The 17,669-nt window shown below is 48.7% G+C and overlaps 1 protein-coding gene across 1 annotated transcript in view; it reads left to right on the top strand.

Moving 5' to 3' along the window:
* Positions 1–17,669, top strand: part of LOC119447187 (endoplasmic reticulum transmembrane helix translocase) — a 265,907-nt gene that overhangs the window by 212,279 nt on the left and 35,959 nt on the right. The window contains exons 18-20 of the mRNA XM_049663732.1: positions 282–490; positions 4,543–4,660; positions 8,815–9,011. Of these exons, the coding sequence (XP_049519689.1) occupies positions 282–490; positions 4,543–4,660; positions 8,815–9,011 (524 nt within the window). The remainder of the gene's footprint in view (positions 1–281; positions 491–4,542; positions 4,661–8,814; positions 9,012–17,669) is intronic.

Genomic DNA, 17,669 nt, shown 5'->3' with positions numbered 1-17,669 from the left:
TTCGTAATTGGAAGTATGCATAGTCCGTGGTGCCACGAGAAGAAAGTAGAGAAGAAAGTATAGCAATTGACGAACAACGCATCTCACACTAATGCTAATGCACAGTGTTTCATCCTAAGAATGATAAATGGTGCGCCACCGTTCTGTTTGGTACAGAAAACACATGCGTGTGATTTCTTCTAGAGAAAACAGTTGTACCCATATGTGACGTGAATCAGCTGTGATTTAGCTGGACAGCTTATGCACGCACTGGAGGTTCAGTGAGTTGACGCGATGTGCAGGAGTGGCCCTCCTGGCCAATGCGCCGGTGCCTCAGGGCAAGCGCAAGAAAGACGAGGTCGCCGCGGACTCGGCAGACGGCGTACCAGATGCGGTGAGCTCCCGCTTGGAGGCCATGGCCGCCCGCGGTCGCCCGGGGAAACGGCCCGATGGCAAGCCCACTGCAGGGCCCCGACCAGGATCTCGAGCTGACAAGATGGCAGACGCCCAGGTGTGCTGGCCTTGCTGTCTGCTTCGTGTCGGGTTCACGGGATAGAAGGGTGGCCAGGGCAAAAGTTGCCACAAGTGCCTTCTTGTACTAGGATTCAGAGAAGTTGCTTTTGCACACCTGCCCACCTTTTGCTATCTGGGAGCTAGGTGGTAATCTGCATTCTTGCTTCTATTGTGGTGGTGGTGGTGTTTATGTGGACTATTTGAGTACGGTGAAGCGCAATAGACAGTAACAAAGGAAGGCGAGACGGATGGAACAAGCGCCTGTCCTGTTGCCTTCCTTTGGTCCCGTCTGGTGCGCTTCACCATAGTCGAATATGCATCACCAACTGTACCAAAATTCTACTCTTCTAAAATGTATGTGGCTTGTTTCCTTTTTGTAAGTTTTCAGTTGGAATCACACTGATCATAGTGAGAGGTTTTCTGTGCCATTCACACCTTCTTTGCAACCCTTCTGTGTTTGTTGTGTGTGACCATGCTCCTCTTTTAAACAGGAATTGTGGCTTGAGCTCGGTTGAGGCTGTTGAGGAGCACTTGTGCCTGTGGGATGGCAGAATTTCAGTGCTGCAGTCATCAGTTTTTTTTTTTGCATATGTTGTTCAAAGGGCAGAAGGTGTTCTTGCTATACAAATTTTTGTCGAAATGACTGCCTCTTTCCATTTTTAACCATGCCTGCTTTCTTTTTTTATTGTCAAACAAGCAGAAGAGTGTGCAGTTGCATTCCTGCGTAATTTTTGGCCCAGGGAAAGTCTAAATTTAAACAAATCTTGCAAACACTTCAAACTTAATTTGTAGCTTTGGTAGGAATACACAAAATGATGCTAACACAAAGTGTAGTGTAGTGCTTCATTTCCTACAAATGTGTGTTTCGTGAAACACACCATCAGTGGTCATTTTCTTGAATTTAAAGGGACACTAAAGGCAAATATTTCAACGTGGATTGTTAAAATATGATACCGGAAACCTCGAAACGCTTGTTTCGTGCAAAGAAAAGACTTATTTTAAGCGTCCGCGTACCTCTAACGCAATTCAAATCGCGCGCCGGGCGAGGAGTGGTGACGTCATGGCCGCCGGTGAGTAAAACGGCGCCCGCAGACGGCGCTACAGCTTTTTTTTTTTTTGCGGAAAGTGCAAACGCGCGGCCAGAAACAGAGCCAAGACAGAGCCGACGGCAGTGCGAAAGGGGAAGTATGGTGGCTAGCCACCATAGCGGAAGGTAGAGCGTGCCGAATTGTGAACATGGTGATCGTCGACGCTCGTCGCCAACTAGTTGACGACCCTGACAATGACACATTGGCTCGCGATGCTGGGCTCGATTTCAGTGATTTAAGCTTCGATGAGCGTGACATGCTGCTGAGGGCTCGCGCTGCCGTCGTCGTCGCCTACTACGACGGCAGCCTTGACACCAGCTCTTCCGAGCACGAAAGCAGTGAGGACTCCTGCAATGCGACGTCGGGCGACGAAGCTGGTCACCACCGTCTGGACGTGTCGTCGCGACTCTCAAGCTGCTAGCAAGTTCAAGTGCGAGTTTGGCGAGCCAGAAACACCAGCGCAGTCATGGCGGAAGGAAAAGCTTTTCCTCCATGAGCGCAGTACTACGCGATAACGTAACTTCTGAAACTCGAAAGCGAGCACGGTGCAGAGTGGAGCGAAAACGAAATCTTTTCACCGCCCGCGTCGTTATCAAGTGTAACGCCAAAAAGGTATTTTTTTCTAAGAATCTAATAGAAGTAGACAAGTAGCATTTTCTTCCACCCTATAATCCAACGAAACAATCTTTTTAATACGAGTGGTTAAGTACTAGTGACATATATTTTTTTTGAGGAGTGGTTAAGTACTAGTGACATATTTTTTTTTGGAGGAGAGCCTTCGTCATCGGGTAAGTATCGGAATGTCCCTGGGGAGTCTCTTATCATGTCCTGCATTTACCTCAATTTCTCTATTACTAAAGCTCTGTTCGCGATTATATTGACGCCTTAGACGTGCTAGAGCATTGCTCTATCACTTTAGCTTAGACTTTTTATTTGACTTTAGTGTCCCTTTAACGCATCTGCCAAGCAGATGCTTTCGAGCTTTCTGAGCTTCATGGTGCATTTTCAGCCACGTGGACATCCACCAACATGTTCGTGCATGTATTTTCAAATACTGCAGCCCTATTCAGGGCTGTTGTAGAAGTGGGATACAACTACGTACAAAAGAAAAAAACAAGTACAGTAAAACTTCAATAATAGGTACCCATTTAATAAGTAATTCTGGTTTAAATATACAGTAGACTCGCGATAATTCAAACTCTGGTATTTCAAACTTTCGGTTAATTCAAATAAATTTAAAATTTTTGGTTGGCCCGCTATGCTTTCAATGTATTTTAAAGCCGCTTAATTCAAACTGCGCCATTGCATTACTTCAGTTAATTCATAGTTTTTGCTTCTCCGTGCCGGAAAGAATCTGCTGCCTTTGCCACTTCTAGCTCAACATTGGTGTTATTATATCACTAACAGTCACAAATAAAGCCGATTGTCTGCCTACACGTGTCAAACCGGCCAAATTAGGCAAACCGCGTGCACCGCGCCTTAGGCATTATTCTCGGGCAATCACTTTGGGAGATGGTTTCACTTTTGCAAAATTTCGCGAAAGCATCCCGACAAGTGTTTCTGATGCTGTGCCAAGCTCGTTATCAGTCCCAAGAGCGCTGTTGGCCGTATACTTCCAAGAGGTTCGGTGCTGAAATGAGCCAAGTTTTGCGAAACTTTTTCTGAAAGTGATCGCCCGAGAATCAAGTCATCCTTGCCGTCAAGCTCATTTGAGATTAAGTACTGCTGAAAAGACTGCACAGCTATTTCATCCGGGAGCCAGGCCACTACGAGGCCCTTCCGGCCGGCCCCGCATTTACAAAGGGCCTCCCATTGGTGCCACCATCGGACAATCGTCCTCATTGACGTTGAGCCGCCAAGCCGCGGCAAAGTTTCCCAGCTCCTCGGCCATCAAATTTACTCGTCTCTCGAAGCGTCCGTCATACCGAACGCTCTGTGTCGCCATAACGTTCCAAATGAACGTAGTCGAAGCCTGAAATGACACAGGGTAACGCAGCGCCGTAACCGTAACACCAGTCGAAAATGGCGTTGATTCCAACAAAAAAGAAGTATTGACTTCGGTCGACTTGTCTATGGATTGAATCAAGACGTAAAGGTACAGGTTGCCAACGTAACATTAAAAACTGCAGAATTTAGGATATTTGTTTTAAAATCATAAATTTTTGCCGTTATTCGAATGTAACAGAAGGGTCGAGTTCAAGCAACGAAAATCATGAAAAAAACTCGCGTTACAATCGAGTAAATACAGTACTTATTTGCATAAAAGCTCAAATTTCAGTATAACGAAGCAAACTGTCGATTTTACCGACTTCGTTATATTGAGGTTTAACTCTAGTTGTTATTTTGATCCAGTCACCTGGCACCTTCAGAAAAGGCCCGTTCACATTGTGACCTTATGCTTGCTATACGTGAATGAATTTCCTGCAGTCACACATGGCCATGAGTGCACCTTGTGGGTAAATGTCGAGAAAATATTTGTGGCTCTTGGAGGCATGTTGTTTGCTATGTACGTGTGTGCTGTTAGGCCTGGGTGGTATATGAGTTTAAAGTATTTTGTAGCATGTGATGGAGCTACTGTTGCACAAGAAGAGCAGAGCATTTAGGTTGTAAGGCTGGATCCTAGCACATTATTGCCGTGATGGTAATTAGAAAGAAAGTGTTTAGGGATTTTCTATAAATTTTAATGCCTTGCTATCATAATTATAAGTGATGCATTGTCAACTCTAATTACAGTAATAATTTTTGGCTGTGAAAAAGTATTTTTGCTCGCTTAGTTGTTCCCTAAAACCTTAATTTGTTTTTAAAAAGGTGAAGTCGCACATCTGAAGTCAAGAAGCACAGGTTACCTGAATTTCTCTTTTAATGCTTTTTGAAACTATGCTGCTTGTGAGAGGCATTGTGATTGTGCATTTTGGGCTGTGCCGCTTTAGCTTGTGCTCTATTTAATACACATCCGTTGCAGAGGCAGCTACAGAAGCTGCTCAAGGACCTGGAGGAACAGGACCAGGCACAGGTGGTCAAGCTCGGTGATGCTAGTGTTGCAGCACCTTTCACCTCCAAGCTGTCCTCCATCCAGTGCAGTGAGTCACCCAGTTTGTTGGCCAGGAGACTTGTCACACATGCATTGCATTGTGGAGGATTAAGTTCTAACTTTCCCAACGGAATTTGAAAAGGATTTCACATACCGTATTTTTTGGTCTATAAGACGCACCCCTCTCAAAGCGGCAGTTTTTCCAAAAAAAATTGTATATAAGTCGCACCGGTGTATAAGACACACATGTTCGTTCGGTAAGCGATTTTAAAAAAAAATTAGTGATGTTTCACTCCGTGAACACGGGTCACGCGTAACCATATGGGTGTCATTGCTATATAATTGTGATAGCAAGAATATGGACACTCAAGGCCTTTTTCTGCCATCGTGGTCGTGCCGCGGTGTTTCATATTAAGTCCAAGGGCGATATATCACCCCTGCGTGCCGTGCGCTGTATGTGCGAGTGAAAGTGTGCGACGGTGCAGCGAATCGGGCACAAGGGAGGACAGCGGGAATGCAGTGCGGGGTGGCTTGTACTGTAGCAACTGCGCGCGCACTCCATCTGGAAAGCGATCGGCAGCTCTGTCCTCCCACAGCACCTCAGTAGCGTGCGCACAACCCGTAGCAATTAAGTGGTAGAGGAGGTCAACTCAGTGCGCTTTGCGTGGCCTCCAATCCAATTTTGATGACAGTATTTCCGGGAGAAAGAAAAAACGTACATAAGTTCTATAAGACACACCAACGAAAAATTCAGAAAAAAAACCTGACTTATACACCAGCAAATACGGTATGTCCACTTTGCCACCCAATGCGCTGCCCATTCACCCACGTGGCTCACGGCGTCTGAAATTTGTGTGTGTCGCGGCGCGGCACCGTCAGTCTTGGACGCAATGGCTGACTGTGCTCAGTGCCCACAACCGTCAGCCCACAAATTAAAAATGAATCTGTGAAAAGATATGAATATTCGTCCTGAGCAAAAATAAAATGTGTGCAGTTTCGCCAGAAAGGCTGAGCATTGATGTCGATAGCAAAAAGACAACTGCAATGAGTAAGGTTTGTAGTTTTATCAGTATCACGCGCGATCAGGCTAACATGAACAGGTCTCACTTGATGACCACGAACACTCGCTGTCACAACGCGAGCGAATGCTTCACACCCTGTCTAGGAAACTTAAGATTATATGATTGCCGACGCGACTTGAGATCGCCAACTTGAGAATAAACAACCACGGGAACACAATGCGCATCAAAGCACCTCAGCTCCCAAATCTTTTACTTGATTACCTTCAAGATACGGCGCGTGGCCCTCGTATGGACACAAGTGAGGAGGAGACGCGCGCATTAGGGGGAGAGAGCAGATAGGCACGCATTCCTGCCCACCCATGATCACCTTACCTCCCCAACCCTTTGTGCAGAAGAATTCGTCAGCTCTCATGTTTCTCCGTGCGCTGCTACGTGCCTCACTCGCGGCTTCCGCGAAGTGTTTACCAACGCGACAAATGGCGCAGCGGTGTTTCCGCTACACTGCGTCCCAGTGCTTTGACAGCGTTTTCAACTGTTCATGCGGAAGGACGCTTGAAATAACTTTCGCCTTGGCCAACATTTTTATGAATGAATGAATAAACTTTTATTTCTCTTTATAAGAAAGGGGAGGGGCCGGGGGGGGTGGAGAGAGGGAGGTCATGTGCTCCAGTCCCAGCACCTTATGTTGCCCGACGTCCGCCTACCAGTCGTGGTAGGCCTCTGCTACCTCCTCAGCCCATTTGGGACTCGGTCCTGCAGGGTGGGATCGGCACTGCGCAGGACAGTCTCCCACAGCTCCTCGCTACTAATTAATGGTTTGAGGGTGCGGGGGGGACATTTGGTGGGCCATTGCCACATGATATGGGAGAGATCTGCTGTCTCGACAGGGCAGAAGCGACACTTGGTTTTGGAGTATGTGACGGGAAAGAGTAAGTGCAAAGTGCGTGGGGTTACAAAAGTGCGAGTTTGTAGTTGGCGCCACAATATTTCTCTCTGGCGCATGCTAGGCACAGCGAGAGGTGGATACGTTAGGCGTTGGTGTTTGTAATGTGTGCAAATTTCATGGAATGTGATGAGTGCGTCTTTATTTGTGTGTTGTTGGGAGTCATTGGGTTCTAGAGTAAGGCCCACATTTGTGGCCATTCGGCCCGTGAATCCTCAAGCAGCGGCATGAGCCATTTCGTTGCCCGGTAGTCCTTGATGTGCTGGAGTCCAGATGAGAGCGATGTAGTTTTTCGGCAAGTGAGCGACAAGTAGAGAGTGAGCGAGGTTGGTAATTTTTATAGTTTTTTGCTACATTTACTAGTCACACAGGCACCAAGTACATGCTTGAAATGGCCAAAACTTTGTTACATTGAAACTGTGTCTCGAAATTACTTCATTTAGTCGTAAAAAAAAAAAATTGGGTAAATATACGGTTTTCAATGGAACTAAGATTGGTAAATGAAAATAGTTTGTTACATCGCAAATTTGGTTAAATCGAGATTTGTTATATCTAGGTTTGACTGTACAGTAGACTACCGTTAATTCGACTCTGACGGGACCGTCGTACTACGACATGTCCCCAGAGTATGAAGTGGAGTTTGCCTACGAACCCGATGAAGGAATGTAGTGTCAACACCATGGTGCCGCTCGGAAAAGTACTGTCATCGCTCAGCAAAGTGGTGTCATCATTCTGAAAAGTGGTGTCATCGAGAAAGAAAACTCGGTGCAACGTGGGTGAAACACTACTTTAATGAGAACACTGCAAATAAAACGTAACTGGCAGATCACAGTATGGCCGGTTTGTCGTCTTGCATTGTTGTTTTCTGTCGTTTGTTCAGTCTTTCTTGCTCTTATTTTTTACAGCTTACAAAATTTGCACGAACTGGTTGAATACCATAGCCAGAGGGTATACGTAGTAGAGGGTTTATGTCGAGCAAGCATTACAGGCAAATAGGTAATGACAAAAATGAGGACAACGGATTGCACACACACACACAGCATACTCATCCAGTTTAGAAGGGGAAGAAAGGTTGTCGGAAATATGAATGGCCATTCATGGATCCATATCGTTGATCGCAAGTGAAGACTGTTACTATCCAAATCATCTTCCTTAGAATATCCCCACTTGCTGTACCTTGGCAATGATCTATGACTTCCTGCCACCTCTTTCCCACCAAGAAACAGCATTTGACTGTGCCACAGAGGCTGATCGTGGCATGGCTAGTTCAGAAGAGACTGTGTGGTGGCGCCAAAGTGTGTCTGAAGGTTGTGTGACAAACTGCCATTCCTCCCTTCATCCATTCCAGATCGTCCGCGTAGTATTTTATTTTTTTTTCGTTTATGGTCAGTCGTGCCAATCCATGCAGTCACCATGGGAATGCTGTGAACGGGCTGCAGATGTTTCAACTGAATAGTAGATTTGCATGAAGCGTGTAACTAATCTTTGTTCTCTTTGTTGCGCACTGTAACTTCCCCTCTTATGTAATAACCTGACAGGAGCCCTTAAGGGAAAGGATGAGGATGAATTCTGGCAGGGCTCTTGTGTGCAACTGGGTTTATAGCTTGAACAAAGAAAACAGCAAAGTTAGTGCCGTCACCGTGTCAAATGCAAAAAGAAATGGCTTTAATTGAGAAAGAGCAGATAATGCTAGTCATAGTGCAGCTGTGAGCAAGGCCACATGCTTGTCTGCAAAGGGGCTCTTGTGGAAGGACAGCCATCTAGGGATGCTTGTAACCACATTTCAGTTTTTGTTTGCCGGGGTAACGCTGAGGCAGCCCAGTTTCTTTATTGCTCATAAATGAAACGGTTCAAATTTGATTTGTACATCACCTTCACTGCACTGTGTGTGCACATTCCACGATAACCCCTAGAAATCAGAATCACTAATGAAATTATGATGTTTAAAATTTGTTGTACTACACACACCTTGGGACACTATGATTGAACCATTGCTGGAAAATTGATGAGTAGGCCCTGTATGAGTTGCAACATGTAGGCCTGGATGTTTTGTTTGCAGTATGTGGTCATGCAGTGGGTTTTCATAATTCACGATTTCGTGTTATGGTTATGTACACCAGTACTCGAGTGGCTGGCTGTATTCTGAGTATGCTGCATGTGAAATACTCTGTTGCATTTCTGAGGCATAGAGTGCACATCTGTGGACATGCTGCCATAAATGATGCTGTATTGGTGCAGTCTGCCACGTGATCAAGCAGGGCCGGTGCACGCTAGTGACGACCCTGCAGATGTTCAAGATCCTAGCGTTGAACGCTCTGGTGCTAGCATACAGCCAGAGTGTGCTCTACCTGGATGGCATCAAGTTCAGCGACACGCAGGCCACACTGCAGGGGCTCCTCCTGGCGGGATGCTTCTTCTTCATCTCGCGTTCAAAGGTAGATGTGCTTCAAAGACTGTCGCCGGTTTTTCAACTTCATGTCATAACACCTCTAGCATGCGTCCAATTTTATGGCGTGAAAAATGTGGCATGTCTCCTATTTTGGCAATCAAAGCAAACTGAAACATGCAGAGCTTACTATACAGAATGGTAATTTATTTACACCTAATGTCCATCATCGTCACTTGCCAACAGCTCTTTATTGCTATGTGCCATGGCGTGTCGTCCTCCAAGCCGTACTTTTCGCACTTCTGGGCAGGAGTGGCAATAAAACAGCGTGTGAACTCTCGAGGTACACTTTATGAGAAAGAAAGATTCCACATGTGTCCCTGATGACGTTATACAGTCCAACCTTGATTTAACTATATTTGCGATGTAACTATTTTCATTTCCCAACCTTACTTCCGTTGAACTTCAATTAGACTTTATGAAGGTATTGTAAAGAAATAAATAAATAAAACCGTGTACTTTTTTTCACGATTTAGAGAAGTAACCTTAGACACGGTTTCAATTTAAGAAAGTTTTTGGCCGTTTCAATCATGTACTTGGAGCCTGTATGCTTGGTTGGTAAATTTAGCAAAAAAATATAAAAATGTTGGCCAAGGCTAAAGTTATTTGCAACCGCCCTTCCTCATGAAAAATTTTAGTCACAAAAATGTGTCGAAGCAGGTGCGCTGGGACGCGGTATGCAGGAAACACCACTGCAACATTTGTCATGTTAGTAAACAACTTGCGGAGGCCGCAGGGTGCACGGCAGCTTGGAGTGCTCGGAGAAACACGAGAGCTGACGATTCCTTCAGTGCAAGGGGTGTGGGTGAATGTGATCAAGCCCAACGCTTGGGGTGATGGGGCAAAGAGACACACGTCCATCTGCCCTGTCCCCCTAGAACGCATCGCCTCTTGCTGTGGCTGTGTCCATACTCAGGCCACGCGCAGGCGCGGATCCAGGGGGGATGTCCGGATGTCCTGACCCCCCCCTCAGATTTCTGCATCACCCCCTCGCCGATGGGAGGATGGCCCTGTCGCAAAAAAAAAAATATGGCCGCACCAGCATTCTTCAAAAGTATTTTTCGCGAGTGCCAGTGATATCAGGCATGTAGAAGTAAAGCTAGCTCACTCACAAGCTTAGTTGTATTCCGTCAGGGTGTGGTGTCTTGAAGTTTGTCGGGATATGTGGGGATTGCCGACGGCTCTCTGCCTCGACACACCGAGCCCCGCGGTTGGCGCATGCCTGCGCATCAACCGCGGTCCGGTACAAGCTCGAGGAAACAATAGACGACAACCACGTGTACACTCGGAAAGCATTTATTACGACTGCAACTAACACTTCGAGCAGGCCAGCTAGCTATAGTGGACATCGCTGAGGGTTCCCTCGAAGAGAATAACACACTAGGTCTTTAAAGAAGGGCTTCCGACTTACCAACTAGGGAATACGGGCGGCCGCGGCAAACGCCGCGGCAAGAACGCGGTTGACTAACCACGTGCTAACCACGGTTGACTAACCACGGGAGCGGCGGCGGAGAGTTCCGCCATCGCCGCTTGCCGGGGACCAAAGAGACCCGGGCGATATCAGCGGGATCTCACGTGACCCACCCGGTGGCGCTGATAGCGCTTGCGATTCCCGCGCGCCGCCCGCGGAAGGAAAGTTTCCCCTCTCCCAACTCTCCCTGGCACGCATGCGCTTGACGCGACGTTTGCTGCCCGTGCGGCGGTTATGGGACACGAGGATTCCCACATCCCTCCACCCTTAAATATTGCCCTACGGCGGAGAAATCGCTGGAACGACGTATTGACAAAGTATCTGGGCAGATGCGATGGTAAACTCCGGCAGGAAATGTCCGAATCCACGTTGATAGGCAGCACTGTCCTGTGTGGCAGCCGCCCACATGTGGCAGCCGTCATAGTGGTTGACGATGACGGGGCTGAAGATGGCTTACCCTCAAGATGCGCGCCGCAATGTCCACCCGGGAACAGCAGGTCAGGACTTTCTCGAAGCGGCGCGCGCGCCGGCTCGATGATCCTCGCACCGACGCATCCTCGTGGGAGTGTATGATGGTGGGCCTCCCTCATTGTGGCTGCCATGTGCTGCTGCGTCGGGCCGCGAACAGGGAGGGGCCGAGACAGCAGGCAGGGACGTGGACCATGGCAGCAATAGCAAGTCATGACGGCTTCACTCGTTCTGCAAAGTTTCTCAAATGCACTCCACAAACACTTAAAATTAAGGCAGTAGAGGCCGCCGCAGCGTCGGCCGTCTGACACGATGCTGAACCACCCGTCTACCGCATAGCTTTATGTGGTAACGAGAAGAAAAAAACAATCCAGTTCGTTTGAATGAAATTATTCGCTTTGACCGAATTTTTCCGGTCCAATACAGCGCGAAAAAGGGCGATGCTCGTATGAACAAAGCGCTCTCTGGTCCCCCGAGATTTCGGTTATTCTGCCCGCAAAATATTGGGTCCATCTGAACAAAATAAGCTTTCTATTGCGAACGAGGTTTCTCCGCTCGGGCGAGTATAGTAGAGCTAGCGAATCCGGTTGCACCCGCTAAATGTCACGGCATGGTCGTCTTCGAACATGCGACCGGCAGCTCCGCAGAGCCTTAGGCCTAATCGCGTCCATGACGGATACCAATGCCACACAAGACCCATAAAGGGTTCCAATGAGCCGCCGCGAGGAGATGCAGGCCTAGCTAAGTGGTCCCCGCTCGCTGCTCAACACGCAGCTTCCGAGCAGACTCCTGGGACTGCGCCCCGCTGACGTCCTAGCCAGCGTTTCCGGCGCCAGCTCCCAGAGCCAAAGATACAGAAAGGAGGCTATTTACATATGTACAGGGAAAATCGACCACCGCGTCGGCTGCTGCACTCGCTCGCTTCGGGCGTACTCTTAGGAGAAAACTCGCTGCAAATCTCAGCGTCTACACGAGTTCGGTGACCCTAGTGCAGCGTTAACTCGCCCTCAAGAAAGCACACACAGATCTAGCTAGCAATCACGCCTTCGGCTGAGGCCTAACGCTGGTCCGGACAGATCGTCGTCCCGTTTTCCAAGAGCTTGCCCCACGTTGGGAACGCCAAAATGTCGGGATATGGGGGGACCGCGGCGTTCTTCCTCGACACACCGAGCCCCGTGGTTGGCGCATGCCTGCGCATCAACCGCGGTCCGGTACAAGCTCGAGGAAACAATAGACGACAACCACGTGTACACTCGGAAAGCATTTATTACGACTGCAACTAACACTTCGAGCAGGCCAGCTAGCTATAGTTGACATCGCTGAGGGTTCCCTCGAAGAGAATAATACACTAGGTAAAGAAGGGCTTCCGACTTACCAACTGGGGAATACGGGCGGCCGCGGCGTTTGCCGCTGCAAGAACGCGGTTGACTAACCACGTGCGGGAATCGGGAGCGGCGGCGGAGACTTCCGCCATCGCCGCTTGCTGGAGACCAAAGAGACCCGGGCGATATTAGCGAGATCTCACGTGACCCACCCGGTGGCGCTGATAGCGCTTGCGATTCCCACGCGCCGCCCGCGGAAGGAAAGTTTCCCCTCTCCCAACTCTCCTTGGCACGCATGCGCTTGACGCGACGTTCGCTGCCCGTGCGGCGGTTATGGGACACGAGGATTCCCACAAGTTGCCGTAGTTATTTTTTCTCATGAACACCTTGGACCTCCTAGCGCCAGCGGTGCCTTACTCGTCCCGTCGGTGGCATCGAATGAACGAGGGGACGTCCCTTTTGCCAAGCACGCCAATGTTCGCACGAGCGCCTTCGCGCCTGATCAACTTAGTTGCCCCTTAGGGTGTTATCGGTTGCCTCATTGGCAGTCAACGGTTCCGCGACCAACCTGCTTAATGAAAGAGATCACTTGTTGAAGTTTTCATATACGGGGTTTGTCCGAAAGGTAATGTCAGTGATTATATTGTGAAGCGACTATACGTCGCAGCGCGCTAAGACTAGTTGGGATTGGTGGAGGGGGAAGTTAGCTTACGCACGCGCGGTCGCTCAGTCGTCTGCGACCATCTGGAGAGTAAGGACAAGGTTTTTCGTCGACTCATTTTCATTTACCGTGCAAGCCGTAATGCAGCGCTCGTTGGAACAAAGGATTGCCATCGAGTTTTGTGTGAAACTCGGCAAGTCTGCAGTGGAAACTTTTCCTATGATAAAGACAGCTTTTGGTGATAATTGTTTGTCAGAACGTCAAGTTTACCGGGGGCACAAGATCTTTTTAGAAGGTTGTGAAGAGGTCAGCGATGAAGCCCGCGCTGTACCGCCATCAACGACCATCACCGACGAAAATGTGACGCGTGCGAGATATCTTTTGTACTCAGACCCTCGTTTGAGTGTCCGTTTAGTGGCACAGACAGTAAACATTCCAAAAAGTACCGTTCACGAGTTTTTGATGAATAATTTTCACATGCGAAAAGTTTGCGCGAAGATCTTGCGCAAAATGTTAATGGACGACGAACAATCGAGCCGAGTTGAAATGTGCCAGGAGGTTTGGGATTTGTGCGAAAGTGACCCCCATGTTTTGGACAATGTCATCACAGGTGACAAGACTTGGGTGTTTTAATACGACCCCGAAATAAAAAGGCAAAGTGCCAAGTGGAACAGCTCAGCGTCCCCTCGCCCCAATAAGGCCAGAATTATCAAGTCAAAGGTCAAGACCATGCTGATTGTGTTCTTTGAGATCAGTGGCCTCGTCCACCATGAGTTTGTACCCCATGGCACAACCGTGAATGCCAAATTCTACGTGAAAGTGCTCAAGCGGCTCAAATGAAGGATTCATCGCACCCGGCCTGATATCGGGGGCGATTGGAAACTTCACCATGACAACGCACCATGCAGCCTGCACCGCCTTCCTCGTGACGCGCTTTCTGGCCGATTGAAAGATGCCAACGGTTCCCCAGCCGCCCTACAATCCTGACGTGGCTCTCCCAGGCTGCTGCTTCTTCTTTCTGCACTTGAAAATTCCCATGAAAGGACATCATTTCGCGACAGTTGGCAAAGTCGAAAAGGCTTGCACCAAGACTCTAAAGGACATTCCTAAGGAGGCTTACCGTGACGCCTTCGATGATTGGAAATCTCGCTAGAAGCAATGTAACGACGCAGGAGGAGCCTATTTTGAAACATTTTATTGTGTTGTACCGATCTGATCAATTTCTTTTTAATCGACTCACTGACATTACTTTTTGGACAAACCCTGTATAAATAATAACAGCTAAACTAAGAACTACGCATGGGCAACTTTTTTTTAACTGTAGCCCTCATTGTGATCACAGTTACACTAACAATATCCAGTACGAGCACAGTACCGTTCGTACGCTACAAGTTTTTCATTGTAACTTCGCAGTTTTATTACCGTACATTAAGCGTGGTAGGGTCAAAGCCGCTGGATCCGTTTATCTGAGTGGGCGTTCTCGCGGAGCGGGGCGAAGTCTTGAGCAGCGGCTGCGAAGTGGGGGAGCGTGACGTCAGCGGCCAACGCCAGCGCACGGGCCAAGGATGGCGTCCCGTGGTTAGAGAAACGGGAGCAGATGCGCACCTTGTGTAAAAGGATGACGTCGCGTGGGAAACAAAACATGAAGACGCTGGCTCGCGCTCTCGCCTACTGCGCCACATCGTTCTTCTTGTAGGTGGCGTCATGAGTCTTCATATGCGGTGATTCGCATATCGTAAACAACCAGCGTAGTGCTTGCCGCGTTGGAGCTCCAAAGCAAACGAAGGTGTCTCAACCGAACACAAAGAATCTCTAAGGAAAACAAGGTGTCCCAACTGAACTCCAAGGACAGACCCGTGCTTAAGCATCTCTAACAAACCTGCAACCGATCATCCCAAATTTTATTTTAAGAAACAATATAGGCTAGATATACCGATGTTGAAAATTAAGCATTATGGTTTTCTTAAAATTAGGCACTGGGAGGCACGTGAAGACCACCTGCGCAAATAAGTTATGTGGCCAGGGGGACACAAAGGGAGATGATAATTATCGCTGTCAGCAGCCGAATTTACTAAGATTGAATAATTACCTTTTTTATTGACTGCAGTAAGAAACACGACTGCCTCTAAGTTTTCAATACAAACATACTCACTTCCTGCAGTCGACAAAAAAATAATTGTTCAATTTTAGTTAATTGGGCTGCTCACAGCGATTATTATCATCTCACGTTGTGCCCCCCTGGCTACATAACTTATTTGCACAGGTGGTCTTCGCGTGCCTCCCAGTGCCTAATTTTAAGAAAAGCATAAAGCTTAGTTTTGAACACCCTGTATTAGCAGGCACAGCCGCCAAGCACATGGCTATACAGTGAAAGCTCGATGATACGAATCTCACGGGGTCACGAAAAATATTCGTATGAGCCGAAATTCGTATCATCGAAACACAATTAAAACTACAGTCGAATCTCGATAATTCGAACTCGAAGGGGCCCGAAAATTTGGTCGAATTAAAAGGACGTATTTTTGAAGTATTCGTGCACCATAGCACGATGCACGAACGGTGCGAGTCGTGAAATATCGCGGCGCGCAAGCGCATAGCAAGTGCGGGCCACGAAACTGCCCACGCCGGCTAACGGTCGCTTCCCGATAACGGCAGAAAACAAAGATTCAGGGAGCGGGCGGCGCCGGCACACGGGTGCGCGCGGAGACCGTCGAAGGTGAGGGAGGAGGGCGGCAGGAAAGCGGATTTGGCCGCGTCAACTCCGTCGCTTCGGTGGCTCCCCTCGCCCTCCCTCTCAACTCCCTCGTAGCTCTCTCACATCTCCGTGCGCGCCCGCCGCCGTGCAGGCGCCAGCTTATTTTAGCCGCTCCCTGAAGTTTCGTTTTCTGCCGTTATCGGGAAGCGAGCGTTTGCAGGCGTGAGCAGTTTCGTTGGCCCAACTGCGCCTCCGCCGCTGCTTCCCTCTGCGCTGCTGCCGCAGCGTGCAAGGTCAACATGTGACTAGAAAATAGAGAAGGGTTCACTGCCATTTTATCCGCGTGGCTGAGACGTCGGCACTAGTGTTTGCTAGAATACGGTTGTCTAGAACACTCTAGTTGGCACGTTCACGCTTGTTCCGGCGCGATGCAGAAACGGCGACCTTGCAATTTGAGAGAGGGTGAAATTTCCGCCACGGGTTCTTTTTTATTTTTTTCCCCCGTTCCTTCGCGCGCGGCATTAAGGGGTCTCTCCTGAGCTTTTGCTCTATGGCGGTGTCGGAGCAATGCCGGTCGGAGGCGCCGCCGCGTGATTTGGCGCGCTGCTAAGAGCATTGTCGGTGCGCGGTATGTTCGAAATAAGCGTGTTCGAATTAACGAGACTCGACTGTAGCTAAATTAAAGAGTCAGAGGTGAACTCACTCAGGCACATGTACGTAAAAAGCATTTATTTCTTGAAGAAAAAGTCTCTAATGTCCTTCTATCTCGGTAGACATAGCTCGCTGCGACTAGGTAAAATGTCGCAAACACAAAGAACGCGGCCCGAAGCACAGCAGCCACTCCGTCCGATGGGCGGCCGCCGAAAAGGAGGAAAAGTACAAAAGCGCCACCGCTTCAAACTCTTCGCGCCCAGTCGCGGAGTCCGCGCTGTCCGGCGCCGCGTCCGCGCCTCCGCACCAAAAGATAATGGGAGAAAGCGCGTGACTGCGCGCTGTTCTCTTTCGCGGCCGTCAGTAGGGCGGCGTTTATTCGTATTAACCGACGCAGGCCGAAAATCGATTCGTAACAACCGTTCTCTAGCACGTTGCAAAGTAATGGGGCTCGGCTGGGACCACAGAAAAATTCGTATCATCCGGAAATTCGTATTAGCCGTGATCGTATCATCGAGCTTTTACTGTATTGGGTAACGTCCTTTTCCTTTAAGCTCGGAGAAACCGATACCTGGCTTCGCTACAGGTCTTCTTCCTCTTTCTGGGGTTTTACGTGCCAAAACCAGTTCTAATTATGAGGCACGCCGTAGTGGAATGCTCCGGATTAATTTTGGCCACCTGGGGCTCTTTAACGTGCACTACAACGCAAGAACACGGGCGTTTTTGCATTTCGCCTCCATAGAAATTAGAGCACTGCACGTGCTCGGGCTTACCCGAAAGCCCGGGCCGGGCCGGGTAGAGCAGTTTTTTCACGGACTCGGGCCTGGCTCGGGCACGGCGGGTGCTTTTTGACCCGGGCCCGGGCCGGGCTCGGGTTTTTTGACGCGGGCCCGGGCCGGGCTCGGGCTTTCTGCGAGTTATTGTCGGGCTTCTCAACTCTGAAAAACATGTATTTTTCGGTCTCGGGCCGGGTTCGGGTCGGTTTCGAGCCAGGCTCGGGCCGGGCTCGGGCTTAAGGGGGGACGTGGCTTTGAAAATCAACTTCCTGATTTCTTCATGGATTTTGATGAAAATTGGCACAAATGTTTAGAATGTCTCCCTGATACTTCCATAAAAGTTTCAGAGTGATACCTTGAGAACATTTTATTGAGCAGAATTTTTCTCTCTTGAACTTTCTGGAGGGCCTGGAGAGCTTAAAAAACATGATGGAAGGCTCGTTGAGTATCGACTGCATAGCTCAATGCGTGCTGAAGGTCGTGACAGTCTTACTTTTTTTTTTTCGCAACACAAATTTTTTAGATAGTCATTTTGCAAGTTACCTTCTCACCAAGCACACTTCCGGGATGAACGAATAGCCAGGCCATAAATTTATAAAATGT

Source organism: Dermacentor silvarum, chromosome 1 (genome assembly GCF_013339745.2).
Source record: "Dermacentor silvarum isolate Dsil-2018 chromosome 1, BIME_Dsil_1.4, whole genome shotgun sequence".
Taxonomy (NCBI): Eukaryota; Metazoa; Arthropoda; class Arachnida; order Ixodida; family Ixodidae; genus Dermacentor; species Dermacentor silvarum.
The sequence above is the reverse complement of the archived record's forward strand: the minus strand, read 5'-3'. Positions and strand labels throughout refer to the sequence as shown.